Source organism: Phyllostomus hastatus, unplaced genomic scaffold, assembly GCF_019186645.2.
Source record: "Phyllostomus hastatus isolate PE091 unplaced genomic scaffold, TTU_PhHast_1.1 phas_contig_98, whole genome shotgun sequence".
In the NCBI taxonomy this organism is placed as follows: Eukaryota; Metazoa; Chordata; class Mammalia; order Chiroptera; family Phyllostomidae; genus Phyllostomus; species Phyllostomus hastatus.
Genome location: NW_025333999.1, coordinates 2,676,951 through 2,694,012, shown reverse-complemented (window position 1 = coordinate 2,694,012; position 17,062 = coordinate 2,676,951). Strand labels below are relative to the sequence as shown.

General features: G+C 55.9%; 2 protein-coding genes across 5 annotated transcripts; both read right to left on the bottom strand.

Annotated features, from left to right (window-relative positions):
- Nucleotides 1–138: 138 nt before the first annotated feature.
- On the bottom strand, nt 139–5,416 carry PTGER1 (prostaglandin E receptor 1). 2 transcript variants are annotated; one of them, XM_045853074.1, is made up of 3 exons: nt 3,312–5,416; nt 1,532–2,492; nt 139–936 (listed from the first exon to the last, which is right to left on the bottom strand). In XM_045853074.1, exons 2-3 carry the CDS (start codon nt 2,471–2,473, stop codon nt 670–672), a joined length of 1,209 nt encoding a protein of 402 aa, XP_045709030.1. In that variant the 5' UTR covers nt 2,474–2,492; nt 3,312–5,416; the 3' UTR covers nt 139–669. The 2 variants fall into 2 exon arrangements, with proteins under 2 accessions (XP_045709030.1, XP_045709029.1); XM_045853073.1 differs by having other exon boundaries at nt 1,532–5,416.
- Nucleotides 5,417–5,561: 145 nt separating this feature from the next.
- Nucleotides 5,562–16,427, bottom strand: GIPC1 (GIPC PDZ domain containing family member 1). 3 transcript variants are annotated; one of them, XM_045853082.1, is made up of 9 exons: nt 16,216–16,427; nt 15,851–15,896; nt 11,309–11,397; nt 9,056–9,376; nt 8,056–8,241; nt 7,804–7,984; nt 6,950–7,062; nt 6,501–6,582; nt 5,562–6,368 (listed from the first exon to the last, which is right to left on the bottom strand). In XM_045853082.1, exons 4-9 carry the CDS (start codon nt 9,341–9,343, stop codon nt 6,217–6,219), a joined length of 1,002 nt encoding a protein of 333 aa, XP_045709038.1. In that variant the 5' UTR covers nt 9,344–9,376; nt 11,309–11,397; nt 15,851–15,896; nt 16,216–16,427; the 3' UTR covers nt 5,562–6,216. The 3 variants fall into 3 exon arrangements, with proteins under 3 accessions (XP_045709038.1, XP_045709037.1, XP_045709036.1); XM_045853081.1 differs by lacking the exons at nt 15,851–15,896; nt 16,216–16,427 and adding exons at nt 12,848–12,903; nt 15,061–15,201; XM_045853080.1 differs by lacking the exons at nt 15,851–15,896; nt 16,216–16,427 and adding an exon at nt 15,061–15,284.
- Between the last annotated feature and the right edge of the window lie 635 nt (nt 16,428–17,062).

Genomic DNA, 17,062 nt, shown 5'->3' with positions numbered 1-17,062 from the left:
TTCTTGTTCGTAGTAATGGGAATGGAGGGCCGCGATCAGAGATGGGGAGGGGGATGGGAGCGTCGGGAATGATGAGACGTCCTGGGTTATGGTGAGGGGTTATTTGAAGAGGGTCAAGGGAGAGTGGGCACTCGGGGCTGTCACTATGGCGGGGAGCACGGACAGGCCAAGAAGGGAGGCGATTCGGAGCTGTGTTGAGGGACATCTAGAATTAGAGGCAGTGACAGGGCGTGGTTGGTTGGCGGTACGGCTTTGGGGCTGTGTTGGGGAGCTCAGAGCCACAATAGGCAAATGGCTGCGGGAGCCAGTCCTGGCAGCGGCAGGGGCAAGAAGCACTCTACAACTATCGCTGCGCTCCCGGTGGAGCCCGGATCCTGGTGCTGCGGTCCCTCATTTTGCACAGGGTCCTGAGTCTCTGGCTCCGTGTGGGACGTCTCTGGGTCCCCGTGTGGCAAATCCCGGAACTGTACCCCCAGAGGAGCACCCTGTGCCTCTGCCAGCCACTGTCCCGCCGCCCCCCCCCCCCGCAGTCACATGCGTGTTGCAGCCCCAACCGGACACGTCGCCCTGGGCTGGTCTGCAATATGGCTTTATTTCTGGAAGGCATTGCGCTGCGGACCTTGCCTGGGCCAGAGTGGTCTACCTTAGCTGCTGGGCCTCCAGGTGTGTTTAGAAGTGACTGAGGCCACTATGCTGGGAGCTTCGCAGTGAGCTGGCTTCCCAGGCACTTCTGGTTAGGCCCAGCCCTGCGGGGCTGCCCTTGGCACTGGACCTCGGGGGTAGGAGGCGAAGCAGTTGGCGCAGCACGGCCTGGCGCAGCAGGATATACACCCAAGGGTCCAGGATCTGGTTCCACGAAGCGAGGCGCACTGCCAAAAACAGCGGCCGCTGCAAGGAGCTGGAGCCCCAGCCCCCGACAGCCAACACCACCAACACCTGCGGAAGAAGCCGGTGTGAGCTTGTGAGAGGTGCGGTGGGTGTGAGAGAAGGGGATCAGCGAAGCGTGGGGCTGAGAGGGGTGGGAACATGACCAGAAGGTAAGGGGGCTGTGAGGGGGAGCGGAGCATCACAAGGGTAAAAGGCTGTCTTTCTGGAAAGACCAGCGGAGCTTAAAGGGCGTGGCAAAAGCAAAGGCCTTCATTGGGTGGGGGCTAGAAAGAAGTCCCGGTGTGCGGAAGGGCAGCACTGGAGGGGAGAAGAAAAACGGAGTGGGGTGGAGGAAGGCGGCTGGCATGAAGCATCGGACCTAGAGGGGTGGGGCTGGGGAGCGGGCATGTGTGGGTTGGGGTAAACTACAAAGACCTAGAAGGAGTAAGTTAAAGATAAAGGGGCTGGGAGGAGGGGGTGGGATGACAGAGGGAGAGGGCAAAGGGCAGGCTCTCCTGTCTGGCAGGGCTTCGAGGAGGCGGGGCCCTGGATGGGGAAGGGAAGGAGGACCCAAGTATTCTCAGATGGAAAAGGGCAGGCAGGGCCACGGCGGGAGCGGAAGAGAAGGGAGAAGTTTGGCTGGAAGGGCCGGTGTGCCCCTCACCAGCAGTGGGCTCCAGCAGATGCATGACACCACCATGATGCCCACGAGCTGGCCCACCATCTCCACGTCGTGGGCGCGGGCTCTACGCGCTGAGTCACGGCCTAGGATGTCGGGGGCAGCAGAGACCGAAGCTACGGAGGAGGCGGAGGCCGAGCGGAGTCTGCGTGCGCCCCAGCGCCTGTGGCTGTTGGAGCCTGAGGTCGGGAGTTGCCGTCGAGAGCAGCGGCGGCGCCAGCGGGCGCGCAGCAAGGCCAGGCCGCTGAGCGTGTTGCACACGAGCGCCGCGAGCAGCGCGGCCAGGCCGAGGCCGGCGAAGAGGCTGGCGAGCAGTGCCTGGCGCCAGCCACCTGCTGGGCCCAGGCCGATGAAGCACCATGTGCCGGGGTACTGCAGCTCGTAGTGACCCACTTGCACCACCGGCAGCAGTGCCACGGCCAAGGCCACCGCGGCCAGTATGGCCAGCGCAATGCGCGCACGGGCCACCGAGACGCGTGCCGCGTGCAGCAGAGGCCGCGTGACCCCCACGCAGCGCTCCACTGCCATACCGCAGCCCAGTAGCAGTGGGCACAGGCCAAAGAAGACCATGCAGCCGCCCAGGAAGTGGCAGGCGCCTCCGGCCGGTGAGCGTCCAGCTGTATACAGGCGCAGCACCAGTGCACCTGGAATTACGTGGCCTGCAAGGTCAGTGGCCAGCAGGCTGGCTACGAAGAGCAGGAAGATAGCGGCCGAGCGGCGGCGGCGCAGTCGGCTCGAAGCCTGAGCCAGCAGTGCCAGCGCGAGCACGTTGGACACAGCGCCCAGTGTCATGGAGAAGATGGGCAGCGCCGGCGAGGCGCCCCCGAGGCCGGACGGCGGCCCAGCGGACGCGTTGGGGGCCCCAAGCGCTGTACATGTGGTCGCCTCGTCCGCTAGGCTCAGGTTGAGGGGCTCGTAAGGGTTCATGTCAGGTACTGGGGTGGGGCTGGGGAGAAGAGAAGGGAAAGTTGAGACTGGCTCAGGGCACAGAACCCACTGTTGGGCTGGGACCTGCTTATGGTCCCTTCTCAGAGCATTAGAGCCCATGTGGGCCTGTGGCAACTCCTATGACCCTTGCTGCCCAGGTCCTTACTCCTTTCTGGTTTCTCACCATCCCAGCTCTTGCTCCCAGCCTCCCTGTGGCTCCCCTGGCTCTAGCCCTCCTGTCTGTCACAGCCTCTGGGCCTCACAGACCCACCTCCCATTTACACCACATTAAATTCCTGGTCCTTGGTCCCATTTCTGATCCCAAGGCCCCACTGCCCCATCTTGGACAGTCATGTCACCTCTACTCCAGTCCCATGTGCGATGCCCACAGCTCCACTTCTGCCACTGTGGACCCCTCTCTCCCCAATGCACTGTCTCTATCCACATGGTCCCACTACAGTCCCCACAGACCCACTTCTGTCCCTCACATGCCCATCTCTGAGCTCCACTGCTGTCTCTCACTAAGGCTCTACCCCTGACCACAGCTGCCTCACCCTGGATGCCCAGGGTTCCACTCTTGCCAGATCCATGTTCCTGCCCAAGAGGCCTCCAGGCTGACCCAGGACCACCCACTCCTTGATACCCGGTGGTGAGGGCCGAGAGGACAGAACTGCCCCCTGGGTCAGACGGGAAGGGAGAATGGACAGATGGGAAGAGCGGTAGGGACAGATGCGGCTGAGAGTCAAGGAGCACAGGTTGGGACAGGCAGAGGGAACCATGGCCCCGCCCTTCCTGCCCTCCAGCCCCACCTGAGATCCTTGCACCCCAGCCTCCTTACCTGGTGGTGCCTGGGACGCCGGGTCCCCATCGCCTGCTCCTTGCTGCCTGCTGCACCTCCTGCTGCGCCCGAGCTCTCTGGCAGGCCGCTTCCTCCCTCCCTTTCTACAGGGGCGGCTCCTCAGCTCCCTGCCTCCCCCCTGTCCCCCCCGCTGCCCACTCAGGCCTCCAGGGGGCTGTTCCACCCAGCACCAGCCTGCTGGGGTCCTAGGGTTGTAGAGACCCCATCTCGGTGCTCCTGGCAATGGGTGGAGACCACTCTGGGCCCCAGCTCCCCTATAAGGAGGTGCTCCCAGAGCGTTGTCCTGGCCCCCTGTGATCCCCTCCGCCTGGCCAGTCGGGCAGGAGCACCCCCCTTCCCCCCAGGCTCAGGCCTTTCGCCTGCCTCATTAATAAAGTGGATAAAATCTAAACACTGGAAAATGTGAGCGTCACCAGGGGCGGGCTGGGGTGGCTGCAGGGGGTGCCGCTGCACCCACGGGGCTGCGAGGTTGAGAGGCTAACCCTGGTGGAGGCAGTAGGACGCTTTTACCCTGCCAGAGCCTTCATGCATGTTGGGTGGGTGGTGATGAGCAGTGGCCTTGGTGGACTAGCTTGGGTCAGACCCAGCAGGCCACAAGATCCGCCCACTATTTACACAGGGGCTTAAGGCCCAGGCCAGGGCAGTGGAGAGTCATACCCATGGAGGGAAGGAGGAGGAGGCCCAGAGATGGGGGAGACTCTCCTAGGTCCCACTTCAGGATGTGGTGAGCGACACCTGGGACACACCTGTGGACATACAGCTGCAGCCTCACCTCCTGCTCTGAGAAGGGGCACACACACAGTCTCACATCTAAAGACACACTAGTATATCCCCTAACACGCTGAGACCAGCCACCATCTCAGCTTGTCCCCAGCCAGTCACATTCTTCAGAGCCTTGGGATCAGCCATCGTCACACCCCTGAACTGAGAGATATTTGCACCCCCAGCACCAGAGACATCCCCATAGTTACCAACTCACACTGGCCACCCTTCTCAACACCCTGAAATGCAGCCCCCTGAGATCCTTATCGCTGATACAACCCCTTACCCACATCCATATCACCCAGATACCTCCTAACAGTCCAGTACAAGGAGTCCCTGGACACCCCGAGATCTTTGCCTGTTACCTCCTACCCCTGCCCTAGAAACCAGAACAGCCAGACACACACGTTCACAGTTCTGCAGTCACAGCCCCACTCCATGCAGACACTGCCAGTTACACCCACAAACACCCTGGCACACAGTCATTGCACCCGGTTTCTTCAACAGTTACAGTGCTCAGTACGGTCACAAATCATAAACACTCCAATACACACAGCCCTACTCTTAACACATACACCACACCCTTCAAACCAGAGCCTTCTACTGGCACACACACAACACCCACCGGTGCTCAAGAGTGCACAGAGTAACCCCAACAGCCGCTGCCCCTGTCCCACTAGAGAACACGTACCCTAGCCCAGTGGTCCTCCCACCTCCCCTACCCCGGGGGCCAATCGCCCACCCAATAGAAACGGGGAACGGACTAGGCTCACATTTTCCCTCAGCTCACCCTCAAACATTCCTGCAGGGACCTCCGGCCTAGCTGGCTCCCCTCCCTTCAATCCTGGCTTTTCCCTCCAAGTCTGGCCAAGGTCCCACCGACCCCCCCTTGCCCAATTCCCCTTCAATCCTCAAGGATGAAGTAGGTTGTCAAAACAAGCAGGCCGGGCTTATGTCCAGTGCATGGCCCAGCCCGCCATGAACACCCGCAAACCCTGCACGTCCAGCAGGCTGTGTGCAGTGGTATCACGACTGCTCCCCCAGCTTCAGGGCGGACTCCTCCCCAGCGCGCTGGCCCCAGCAGGCCTGAGGCTCCCTTTGGGCCCTCTCCCCCCACTTTTCTTACCACAAGTCAGGCCTCCACACTTCCCAGCCCTGGGACTCCCCGAAACCCTGGGCTACAGCCAGCAGCTTGTGCTCAGTGTTCACATCAAGCTGAGGTGGCAGGAGGCCTTGTTCGAAAGGGAGCCAGACTTGAACCCTCAGTAGGCCAAAATGCTCAGACCTTGCCTGGAAGCCTGGTGGCCCACAGCCAGGAGCCTTGTCAGGCGGAACGGGTGGGAGGGGGCAGGCAGCCAGGCCAGCTCCTAATTCAATTTGGAGCCCTAGGAGGATGGATTTCAGCTGCTACATTCTTTCCCAGCCTGGGCCTACCCCCCACACCCACCCCAAGGCCAACCAGACAGGTCCAACAGCAGAGTCTTTATGTTTCAGACAGCAAATTCAGATACAAAAGCCCATCGCCACCATCCCTCATGCCCTGTCTGTCTGGGACTGGGCTGAGGGAGACACAGGTGTGGGGTGGGGACGTTGGGGGGTTCACAGCAGACTCATGTTTCAAATGTGGAGGTAGGGAGCTCCTCTGGAGGGGGGTGGAAGAAAGGGGGGATTATTGCATTTGCTGAGGGGGAAAGCCCCCCCTTTGGATCCCCTACATTAAGAAACCAGGGAGGTCAGGACCCCCAAACAAAACCCGAGGCCCCAGAGAGACAGAGACACCAGTTTGGCAGCTGATGTGGAAAGTACTGGGGGCGGGGGGACTAGTTGCCCAATCTGGCTGGTCCTTCCTAGAGCCTGACCTGGCTGAGGTAGGTGGGGAACAGGGCGGGAGTACAGGGGATCTGGGGACCCCAGCCAGGCTGGGAACCAGGGAGGGGGCGGTACCAACTGGAGTAGGGCAGGGGCTCAGCCCCACCTCCTGGCCACATCATCCTGGGACTGCTGGGCCAAGGCCAGGACGAAGGCTGGGCCAAGCCAGATGCTGGAGTCTGGGCCCTGGTGTTCCCACCCCAGGGGTTCCCGCCGGGCCAGGCTCAGGTCATTGCAAGGTCCAGTAGGAAGCCTAGTAACGGCCGACCTTGGCGTCCCCGATGGCACCCCAGACGTCAAAGACGAATTCATCAGGGAAGGCAAAGTCACCAAGCCGCTCATCTAGGGCCTCAGCCAGCTCGTCTGGGTTCCTCTTGTCCTTCCCAAGCTCCACCATGGTGGCCGCTGTGGGTGGGGGGAGCAGAATGGAGGCACAGAGAGTAGAGGTGCTCGTTCAGGTAGACTCAGTCCACAGGACTTAGAAGCCTCCTCCCCAAGCCTCCCACCCATACCCAGATTGAAGTGCCAGCCACTCACCCAACTCTGTGTCCCTAATGCCCATGTAACTCTCCAGCAGGTCATCGACTTTCTCAATTGCCTTCTCCTCAAAGGCTGAGGGCTAGAGGTGGGGTGGAGGACAAACAGCAGCATCATATAATGTGACTATAACTGTAAATGTGTTTACTAAGTGCCAGGTCTCTTTTTGCCACTTCATATATTAAACCACAGTTCATTCTCATGACAACCCTGACATTTATCAGTATTATTACCACCACCACCACCACCACCCCATTTTACAGATAAGGAAACTACTAAGGAAGGCCCACTTATCCAAGAAAGGCCCTAGAGCTGGGAGGAGGCAGAGGTGGGTTTGCATCCAGTGCCTGGAGCCCCTCAGCTAACCAGGTAGTGCTGCTGCCTATGAGTGTGCAGGGAAGGGGTCTCCACTTTGAGTGCACAGAGCGGGGCCCAGCTAGAACACTCACCAGATCCTCTACTGTGGCAGGGCCCCGGGATCGCAGCCTGAGAGTCCCTCGGCCAGTGCCCAGCTGGGGGCCGGAGCCAGGACGACCACCCCCTGAACGCACGCTGATCATGTCTGTGAAAGGCAGGGGAGTTATGGTGGGGAGGGGGTGCGGGGGGCGACAAATCCAGCCTGTTCTAGACAGGAATCCAGACATCCTTGTCCCCCTCTATCTCCTCCAAGCTCCTTCAGGTTCCAGGGATAGTTGGAGCTGAGGTGACAGCAGGAGAGCAGGACTCCTGCCTCAGACTTGGCATGGATGGGGGAGGGACAGCCAGCACTGGGAAAGGAAAAGGCTGAAGGGGGAGACTGAAGTGGGCCACATCTGCTCCCAGGCCTGCAGGACAGGAAGGGGGTGGGGCCTTGATCTCTAGCTGCTCTTCCCAGGGCTAAAGGGGTATAGCTTCTGGGCCACGGACCAGCCCTATCTGCCTGGGGAAGTGTTTCAGAATCCCCTTCCCCCACCCTAGGGGCCTGCAGCCCATTCCTGAGAGTTAGTGGAGCCAGACTGAAAAGGGAGTGGGGGCTGGCACAGGTCAGCCAAGCCTGGCTTATTAGGCCTAGGGGAGCTGGCCAGGGTTGGGGGCGCTTGGCTGGGCTAATGGCTCCTGGAAGTTGGGTGTGGGGGCAACTTCCTCCTTGTCCAAGCTGGGCAGAGAGCCAGCACCCTCTCCACAAGGCAGGGTGGAGCAGTCCCTCTTTCCAATTCAGCCAGCTGGGCTTGGGCGCCACCTTCTGGTGAACCATGACACCGCAGCCTGGGCCCAAGAGAACAGGGAGTGTATATGTTGGTAGTACAGGCAGCAGCCCCCTCACCAAAGGCCTTGCGGGGCTCCGTGAGCTTCAGTGTGAAGGTGCGGCCTCGGGGAAGCTCCTTGAGCAGCCGGGCGACCTCATAGTGCCGACAGCCCAGCAGACTCTGCCCGTTGATGGCCTCAATCATATCACCCACGCTAATGAGCTGGATGTGGTCAATGACGCTACCCTCTTTGATGCGCTGGAGAGAAAGGAGCTGTTAGCCCCGTGGCTCCGCCCCTTGATCCTAAGGCCCAACCTAACCTCAGGCACCTTGATGAAGGCGTAGCCAGCCCCATTGTCCGTGATGGTGAGTCCCAGCGCCTCCTCTGACTTGAACACCTCCACCTCCTTCCGCTGCCCTTTGACATGGGCAAAGATGAAGTCCTCCAGCCCAATCTGGCCCCCCAGGAGCTTGTCCATGTCCACTTTGTGGGTGTTGAGGGTGCAGAACATCACCTGCAGAGGTGGGACACACTCAACTCTCATCTTCCCTCCCTCACCCTTTGCAAAACCGATCTGATGGAGAAGGGAGGAGAGTTTGTTAAGGCCTAGGGGTCCCCATCCCAGTGCCTGACCACCTCCAGAGCCAGAGCTGGGATGTCAGCTCTGCTACAGCTGGAATTTCTGCCCTAGCAAAAAATCCCTGCTGGTCCAGGCACAGAACCTGGCCTACTGTGGGTGCCTGGTAAATGCCTGTGTAACGAATGAAGGGCACAGACACCTACCCAGCCTACTGAGACCCCTGTAGCTACTTCTTGCTCAATCCCACTATTGCCCTCTGAGGCTCTCTTTTGTGCCCAAAGTCCTTAGGATCAGGCCTCCCTATGCATCATGGAGAAGTGAATCTTGCAACAGACTTCCAGCCATCACAATCCATTGGGGTGCAAGCCTCTCAATGTATGATGGGAATATAGCATCCAGTCCTGAACATCAGTTCCTATAATCTACTGGGGCACAGGTTTCCCAAAACCCAATGAAAACTTAGCACCCAGTCCTGGCCTCCAGGTCCCCATAATTCACTGGGGTGCCTGTCTCCCAATGCTTCCTTGGAACTCAGCATCCAGCTATGGACATCAGTCCCAAGGATTCACTGGTGCCCAGGCCCCCCAATGCCTGATGGGAACTCAGCATCCAGCCCTGGCCTCTAGTTCCCCATCATTCAGTGTGGTGCAGGCCTCAGTATCTGCAGCGTCAGCACCAGCTCAGGACCAGCATGCATGTCCAGGCCTCTAGCCCACCATCATGACCCTGGGGGCTCCCTGGTAAATACCTCAGCAGCTGGCAGTCGGAAGGCCTCGGCAATCTTGCCATACAGCTCCTTGACGTTGGTAAAGCCCTCGATTCGACCAGTGGGACTGCCATGGGCCAGCTGGGTGTGGAACACGAGGCGGGGCCGCAGGGCCGGGGGAGGGGGAGGCAAGCCCATTTGGGGCCCTCCTGCCCCACCTCCACCCAGGGGCCCTGGCTCCCCAACGCCCAGTCCACTACGACCTGGCTCAGCTTCCTCATTTTCCACCAGAGGTGGCGCCTTTTTCCGCCGCCCCAGTCCCAGCGGCATGAGCGGTGGGAAGAGGGAGCACGCCCAGGAGATCTGCAGGGTGGGGAGTGGGCTTAGGGCCAGGGCAATGGTTCCAGGCCATCTCTCCCCCACCACTACCACTCCCCAGGCCCAATGACACAGTCGGATCAAACAGCCTCTGTTCGCATCTCTGTCCCAAGACTTTGACACTCATACCTAATATTAGCAGCTAATACCTATTACGACCCCATGCTGACTGCTCCATGACCTTACACCACATTGTGATGTCGGGATCATATTATGTTATGATTACACCCACTTAAAGGATGAGAAAATGGAGGCTCAGAGTGGTTAGAGTTCTCTTTGTTTTTCTATCAGTCGCAGTCGTTAATGCTGTGCAAAATATTTCCGACTCTCCTGTCAGAGCACATAGGCAGATGGCACTCACTGACCTCCTTATGACTGGGCAGACATGTCACTAGCTCTGTCCAATGAGTGTGAGAGAAAGTAACACATGTCATTTTTGGACTGAAGCATTTAACTGCTAGAGCAAGAGCCTTCAGAGGTCTGTTTCTCCCTGGCAGGGTGACCAGCCACAATTGATATGGTGGCGGCTCCATCAGGCCAGGCCCTGAGTAACTACAGTGAATGGAACTTCCTGCTGAGCTGCAATGGACATGGAGCAGGAATGAAAATTAAAACCTTTATTGAGTTCAGCTACTCAAATTTTTGTTCAGCCAGTAAGTTGTCTGTTATTGCCGCACAACCTGTCCTGGCTGATACACTATTTTTCTTTCGTCTCTCCCCATACTTTCTTTCTCTCTCTCTTACTCCCTCCCTCCAAACAAATATTTTTTTTAGTATTTACAGAATTCCACACACCATTTTAGATACTGCCTTCAATAAGCAAGGTCCCTGACTAGGGCCACCATGTGCAGTTACGCAGTGACACTGTGCAGAAGCACCAGACCCTGGTGTGGTGATGTGTGTGCTGGGAGGAAGGGCTGCCTTTTTCTAAGTCACTCCTAGGTGCTACATTGGCCAGATGGGGCCCTGTCCATGATGTCCAGGAGCAAGCAGTTCGGAGGAGGAGGTGCAAATACCTAATACAAGTTTTCATAATCCCATGAAGACAATAAAACAAGAAAAGTTCTATAGACAAGGTCAGGGAGGCCTCTCTGAGCAGGTTATAGCTGAATCTGAGACTTGACTGATGGACAAAAGCATCCACATGAGGATGTGAGGCAAGAATGTTCCAGGCAGAGGGAACGGCTGGTACAAAGTCCCTGAGGTGCTCGGCATACCTGAGGAAGAGCAGGGAGGCCCGTGTAGTTGGAACAGAGTGAATAAAGAGGAGGAACAGCAGGAGGAGGTAAGGGTGGGGAGGTGACAGGCAGATGCAGCAGGGCCTTGAGGGCTGCAGGGAGGACTTGGGCTTTTGCTCTGAGTGAGATGGGCAGTGTGGAGGGTTCTTGAGACTTACAGACTCAAGCTCACAGAGCAGCTAGAGACCAGTGTGGATGGAGTGGAGTAAGCAATAGAAAGGCATGAAGAGGAAGGGTAAAAGAGGTGACATTAGCCAACTGTGTGGGGCCTTACAGGCTGGGAAAGAGTTGAGATTTCATTTTTCAATCACATGTCCAAAGTCACAGAGTCTGGCTGCATCCTCAGGTTTGACTTCCAAGTCCAAGTTCATAACCACAAAGCTGTCTCCTAAGCAGCTCAATCTTCCTGGGCCTTAGATGCTTGGCCTATGGATGGGGACACTGTATCTATCCCTGGCCAGGTTGTGGCAAGGATCAAATTATACCAAATTATATTTTTCTGTGTAAAAGACTTCCTGTTCCCTCCCTTTAAATTGCCTCTTCTGGGAGCTGTCCTGGATTCAGTTGAGCCCAGTGGGCTGCTCCCATTCTCCTGTATCCATCCATTTGTTCATTCATTCATTCATCATTCTCCAACACTTCCTCTGGTGTCACCTGGTCCAGCCCCATCATCACTCACCTAGACTAGTGCAGTAGCCTCCTCTGGGTCTTCCAGCTTCCACCCTTGCCCCTCCACGGTCTCTTGTCAAAACAGCAGCCAGAGTGGTCCTGTAAAATATAAGCCATATCACAACTATGTTCTGCTCTGAATCCTCCCAGGGCTCCTCACTCAACTGGAGTAAAAGCCAACATCCTCCCCTTGGCCCATGGGCCACCAAATATCTGTCCCTGTTACTTCCCTGCCCTCCTCTGCTCTCTTTCTCCCCCTCACTCACCCCTTCAGTCACATTGGCTTCGTCCCAACACATAGGCCTCGTCCAGCCTCAGGGCCTTTGCACTGGTTGTGCTCCCTGGTAACCATACAACTCATTCTCTCACCTCTTTCACGTGGAAAATATATTTCATTCGTTTATCTTGCTCACTATCTGTTTCCTGAAAGGGCAGGGAATTCTGTCTGTCTTATTCATCCTTATATTCTCAGTGCAGAGAACAGTGCATGGCACATAGCAAGTGATTGGTAAATATTTGTTGAATGATTTATCCTAATATTCACCAGCCCACCAGACCCTGTGTCCAGCTCTGGGGAGACAAAGGGGCACTACAGTCTATAGTCTCTGCCCTCAAGAGGGTCTTGTCTCCCCAGCAAAAACACAAGCCCCACCGCTGTAGTCCCCTACCCCTTGCATCCCAGCACAGAGCTGGGCACAGGGCAAGTGCTTCATCTAGCCATGGAGACAGGTGCTGTATCTCTACCTTTCATCATGTTTTTTTTTTTTTTTCACTCTCCTCATAATCAATAATGTGGAATACCTTTTAATACATTTATTAACCACTTGGATTTACCCTTTTGTAACTTTCCTGTTTAAGTCTTTGCTCATTTAAAAAAATTGCACAGCCTGTCTTTTTTCTTATTGATTTATGGGAACTCTTTACATATTCTGAATACTAGTCTTTTATTGGTTACTTCCATTGATACCCATCATTGGACCTAGCACACAGTAGGCACTAATTGGATATTTGACAAAAAATAAATTCTGAATGAATAAACCAATACTGCCTTGTCAAGTTATTTCATTACACTCGATGATAAAAAAAAAAACAAACAAACCCTCATCATCACCTCCCCCGATTCTCCTCCCCCACCATACACTACAACAGGCAGAATGTTAAGAACATGAGTCTGAAATCTGGCTTCCCCAATTAACAGCTGTGTGGCCTTGGGCAATTGTCTCAAGCTCTCTGAGTCCTAAGGAACACATGCCTGGAACAGTTCCTGGCACACAGTATAAGGGTTCCATAAATGTTGATTATTACTATTTTCATCTATAAATATAGAAGATTCAAACTTCCTCTTTTTCCCAGGACCCTGCGTTCTATTCCCCAATTCCCAACCTCCTACTCTCTCTGTCCACTTGCTACCCTGGTTCAGGCTGCCTGCTGTGTCCTCACCTGTGAGAGGGGAATAATGATGGTGAAGGAAGTGGGTGATTAATGAATTTGTCCTCCAGGCCAGAAGAGGCAGGGTGGCCTGGGTTCAAATCCCATCCTTGCCACTTACCAGCTGTGCAGCTGTATGGCAAGTCACTCCACTTGACAGGGCCTCAGTTCCCTCAACTGAAAAACGAACAGAATTCCTGTCTCACAGTGCTTGTGGGAATTCGAAGAAATTATGCACGTAACTTGCCTCACAGTCAACTTAAGGAAGCTGTTATTATTGCCATTATTATATTGACTTCTTCCCTGTCCTGTCCAGGAACATCTCAGTCCTCTCTGCCTGCCAGGACCTACTCCACTTCCTCCAGGCAGCCTCCTCAGCTTGCCCCAGCCTCTTAGAATCAGCCCCGGGGTCCAGACGGCACAGGCCCATGAACTTAATTACATGTTGCCCTAGCAGAACTCTTGTCTTCCAGTCGTAGGCTGTTATTTAACTCCATGTCTCTATTTTAAAATGTAAACCAGATCATGTTACTCTCCTGCTTCAAATCTTAAAACAATTTCCCACCTCATGGAGAAAAAGCTCCAAACTCCTTAATGCAACCCCCTGACTCACAGAATTGCCACTTTGGTCGCATCTCCTGCCCAGCCACCCTATTGCAAGCTCGGCCCAGCCTCAGAGCCTTTGTCCTGGCTGTGCCCTCTGCCTGATCTTTCAGGGCTGGCTCCTTTTTGTCACTCAGGCCTCAGCTCCAAAGTCATATTCTCTGACAGCCCTCCTGCCTAGAGTTTCTATCATGCTGCCCCCTCATATTTCATTCATAGCATTTATCCTCATCTGTAGGTATCTTCTTTATTTACTTGTTAGCTTGTTTGTTGCCCATTTCCCCTTGCAAGAGCAAGGATTTTTGTCTTGTTCACTATTGAACCCTCTGTGCCCAAAACAGTGCCTGGTACAGAGTAGGTACTAAGTAAATATTTGTAGATGAATGAATGTATCTTATATCTTCATTCTGAGTGTTCTCTGAGCCCCCTAATCCTCAGATTGCTGTGAGGCTGCTAACTGCCACCCTCTCCCCTCATTTTCAGGCTCCCCTCAAACCTGAAAACAGGGCTGGAGGAGTTTCAGCCCCCGCACTGAGTGAGTTAGCTGGAATTCTAGCATCCCCACCCTCTCTTCCTTGTGAAGGGCCTGAAACTAGCAATCCTGCAGCCACACAGAATGGGGGGATGAGGAAGCAGTGAAGGGGGTTCCTGGGAGCTCACACAAATTCAGGGACAGGAAACACCCAGGTTCCCCTGTCCATCAGGGTAATGCTCTGGAGAGGAGGGCGGGAGGCCTCTGATTCAATCTTGAAAAACCAGCTCCTGGGTGTTTCCCGGGAGAACACCTACTGCCTTGGCATGGGCCCAGGCTTCCTAGGGGCGCCCAGCAGGCATGGGACCCCAACATCCTGACCTCCTATCTCCCTTAAAGATGTCACTTTCTTCTCAGAACCCAGGTACTTCAGCCTTGCCTTCCAGCTCAGGGAAGAAGGGGGTGTGGGGAGAAGACCTGCAGGTGTGGCCCAGGTAGTATGTGTGGTGTTTGTGTGTGTGTGTGTGGTGGTGGTGAGGGAGGTGGAAAAAGGGTATGAAGAGGGGAAGCTGGGCAGCCAACAGCAGGTAGAAGAGCTGTTCAAGAACATCTGAGCCATGGAGCCACTGAACATGTAGTCTACTGGTTGCGACTCCAGTTCTGGCCTCTGAGGTATGGGTTTGAGTTCCCAATCTACCACATCCTAGCTCTGTGACCTTAGACAAATCATTCCACCTCTCTGGGTCTGCTGCTTCACTCATGAAAGAAGTTAACAGTAGCTTCCATGAGGTGTTTAAATTCAATGATCTGCATGGCAAATACCTGACACGGAAGTGTTCAATGAATGCCAGCCGGATGATTGTTTTTTCATTATTATTATCCGGACCTCGGTCTTTACCAAGGTTCCCTGGGCCCTGGAGGATTGGGGTACGGTCACCTCCAGGGAGATGCCTGGGTAGGGCTTAGAAGTATTAACCCCACGTCTGTCCCCGCGGGGATGAGGGCTGTCCAGAGGGGTGCAGGGGACAGGGGTGCGGCTGGAGGCCCCATCCTAGCGGTGGGAGGCTTGGCCCCCGGCACCTAGAGGGAAGGGACACGCCCGACTGGGAAGGGGCCTTGGGCATGCCCTCGCCCGCCCAGCTGATTCCAACCGCGTCTATGGGGCCGGCCCCACCCCGTACGATCAGCCGGATCCCCGCAGGTCCGCGACAGGGTCCCCGGAGCGGCAGCGCCGTGACCCGCCTGCTGGGATCACTCACCTGCGCCGCCGCCTGCGTGCGGGAACCCAGCTCTGCCCTCCGCAAACTCCAGACCCGGCCTCTCCCGCAGCCGCGGACAGGGGGCGGGGCTGGAGGCTGAGTTCAGCTAATCAGGAGTTGCCTCCCGGAGCTCAGGGCCAATCCGCACCACGCCTCAACCGGTCGGGTGGGTCCTACGAACACATTCCAGAGGGATCTCTCCGCCTCGTCCGGCTCTTCCAGACCCCCCCCGCGCTGTAACACATTGGACTTTTCCGCCTCGCCTAAGCCGCTGCAGGCTGTACCACCGCAGGGATGCGGAGGGGGGAGCTGCGACTGGGTCCCGGCCAATCGAGGGGAAGGAAGGAGACGAGCGACCAATAGGAAGCTGGGGGCTCTGGACCCGGTGCGGTTAGCTGGGAGTCTGTATGCGGATATTGGGTGGTGAGCGGCGGTGTGGGGCTGGTCATGGGAGTCACGTGACTAAAGCTGAGTTTTGGGGAGAGAAGGCAAACTCTCAACGTCCGGAAAAGCGAACCCTCTAGGAGGTCTGAGAAGGAGCAGAGGGCGGCCCTCAATCCAGTTCTCCACCCGGCCTGCTCTGCCCCAGCCCGGCCATCCTCGGAGCGGATAAAAAGATGCATTCATTCCAGGCTGGCGGGAGGGGGACCGAGATGAATAGGGAGGGTCCTGAGTGTCCCTGCTTCCTGGGGTGTACAATGGACAAGGACATTCATTCATTCATTTATTCACTCATCAAATATTTAATGTGCCCCTGCTCGGTGCCAGGCTCTGTACTGTCTCTACTTACACACCGACGGTGTCCACCTGGTGGAGAGAACAGCGCGTGCAAAGCCCTGGAAGTCGGACAGAGAGAGAAACCACTTTAGGATAGAGTAATATATAGGAGATAGATAGCAAAGCAGTGTGAAAGGGTGCAAGGAAGACAAGAGCGTGATGGTTAGATCAGCAAATATTTATAAAGCACATACTAAATGCTAGATTTCAAAGGGTACCCAGGCAACTCAAGCCTCTGGGAAAAACCCGCCACCTCAGCCTGTACAGAGCACACATGTATGCATGAAAAGACCAGGTGATCTCACCATCTCCGGGTTTGGCTTGTAACCGGGATTGCTCAGGCGCGAGCAAATCCGAGAAACAAAGATGCAAACGCACCTCTCAAAGGCCAGGACGCTCAGTTCCCAGGACAGGCGAGAGATTTCCTTGTTGTAGTTCAAAACTGGCAACTCGGGCAGCTAGGCCAGGAATTCGCTGTGTGTCCTGGAAACTGTAGTTCTTGGAGGCCTCTAACTGCTAAGACCCTGCTCACGCCTCCTTAAGTGACTGGGTCTTTGCAGTTCCCGGAGTGAGCTGCTGTGCATCCTAGCCTGGCCGGGGCCCAGCAGAGAGGCAAAGTGAAAGGGAAGAGTGGGCCCTGGGCTTAGCTGCTGAGGACTGCCTGTTCGGGCCCCACCCAGCTGGCAAACACTGAGCTTGCCATGGCAACAGGTTCAGCTATTGTCCTCTCCTTCCTGTTCTGCTGACCTTTATCATTCCCACTGATCCATTGTTTGCCTCAGCCAGTCCAGTGGCTTCTGTGGGACTATGCCCACTGCCCTTGTTGCACCTGACATCTGAGTTGCTCCCTACACACCTGGAGAGGGCAGGATGTAGGGCCACAGCGACAGTAGTGTCCTGAGCCAGAATCCACCTGAATCCACATGTTGACTGATGAGGCAGTGCCCAGGGAGGGGTAAGGGAGTTGCCCAAGGGCACAGAGCAGCACATGGCATCCCCTACCCTCTTTTAGAGTTCAAGAGGCATGCCTGAAAACAGGCTGTGAGACCCAGCTGGTAAGGAGCCCAAATCTGAGCATTACGCCTGTCCCTGTGGGGAAAAAAAAATCTGTTTGAAAAAAATCTAATAGAATGCCAACTATTACATGCAAAAGGAAAGGTTGACTTAGAAAATCACCATTTTGCAGCCAGAAAATGAATAAATAATTCAGGCAAGGCTTATAAAT

Coding starts and splice junctions, on each gene's coding strand:
- PTGER1 (XM_045853073.1), bottom strand. CDS start 2,593: ATGGGCTCTAATGCTCTGAGAAGGGACCATAAGCAGGTCCCAGCCCAA. Junction 937..1,531: donor TCTGCTGGAGCCCACTGCTG/GTGAGGGGCACA, acceptor CTTCTTCCGCAG/GTGTTGGTGGTGTTGGCTGT.
- GIPC1 (XM_045853082.1), bottom strand. CDS start 9,343: ATGCCGCTGGGACTGGGGCGGCGGAAAAAGGCGCCACCTCTGGTGGAA. Junction 8,242..9,055: donor TCCGACTGCCAGCTGCTGAG/GTATTTACCAGG, acceptor CCACCTCTGCAG/GTGATGTTCTGCACCCTCAA. Junction 6,369..6,500: donor CATTAGGGACACAGAGTTGG/GTGAGTGGCTGG, acceptor CCCCACCCACAG/CGGCCACCATGGTGGAGCTT.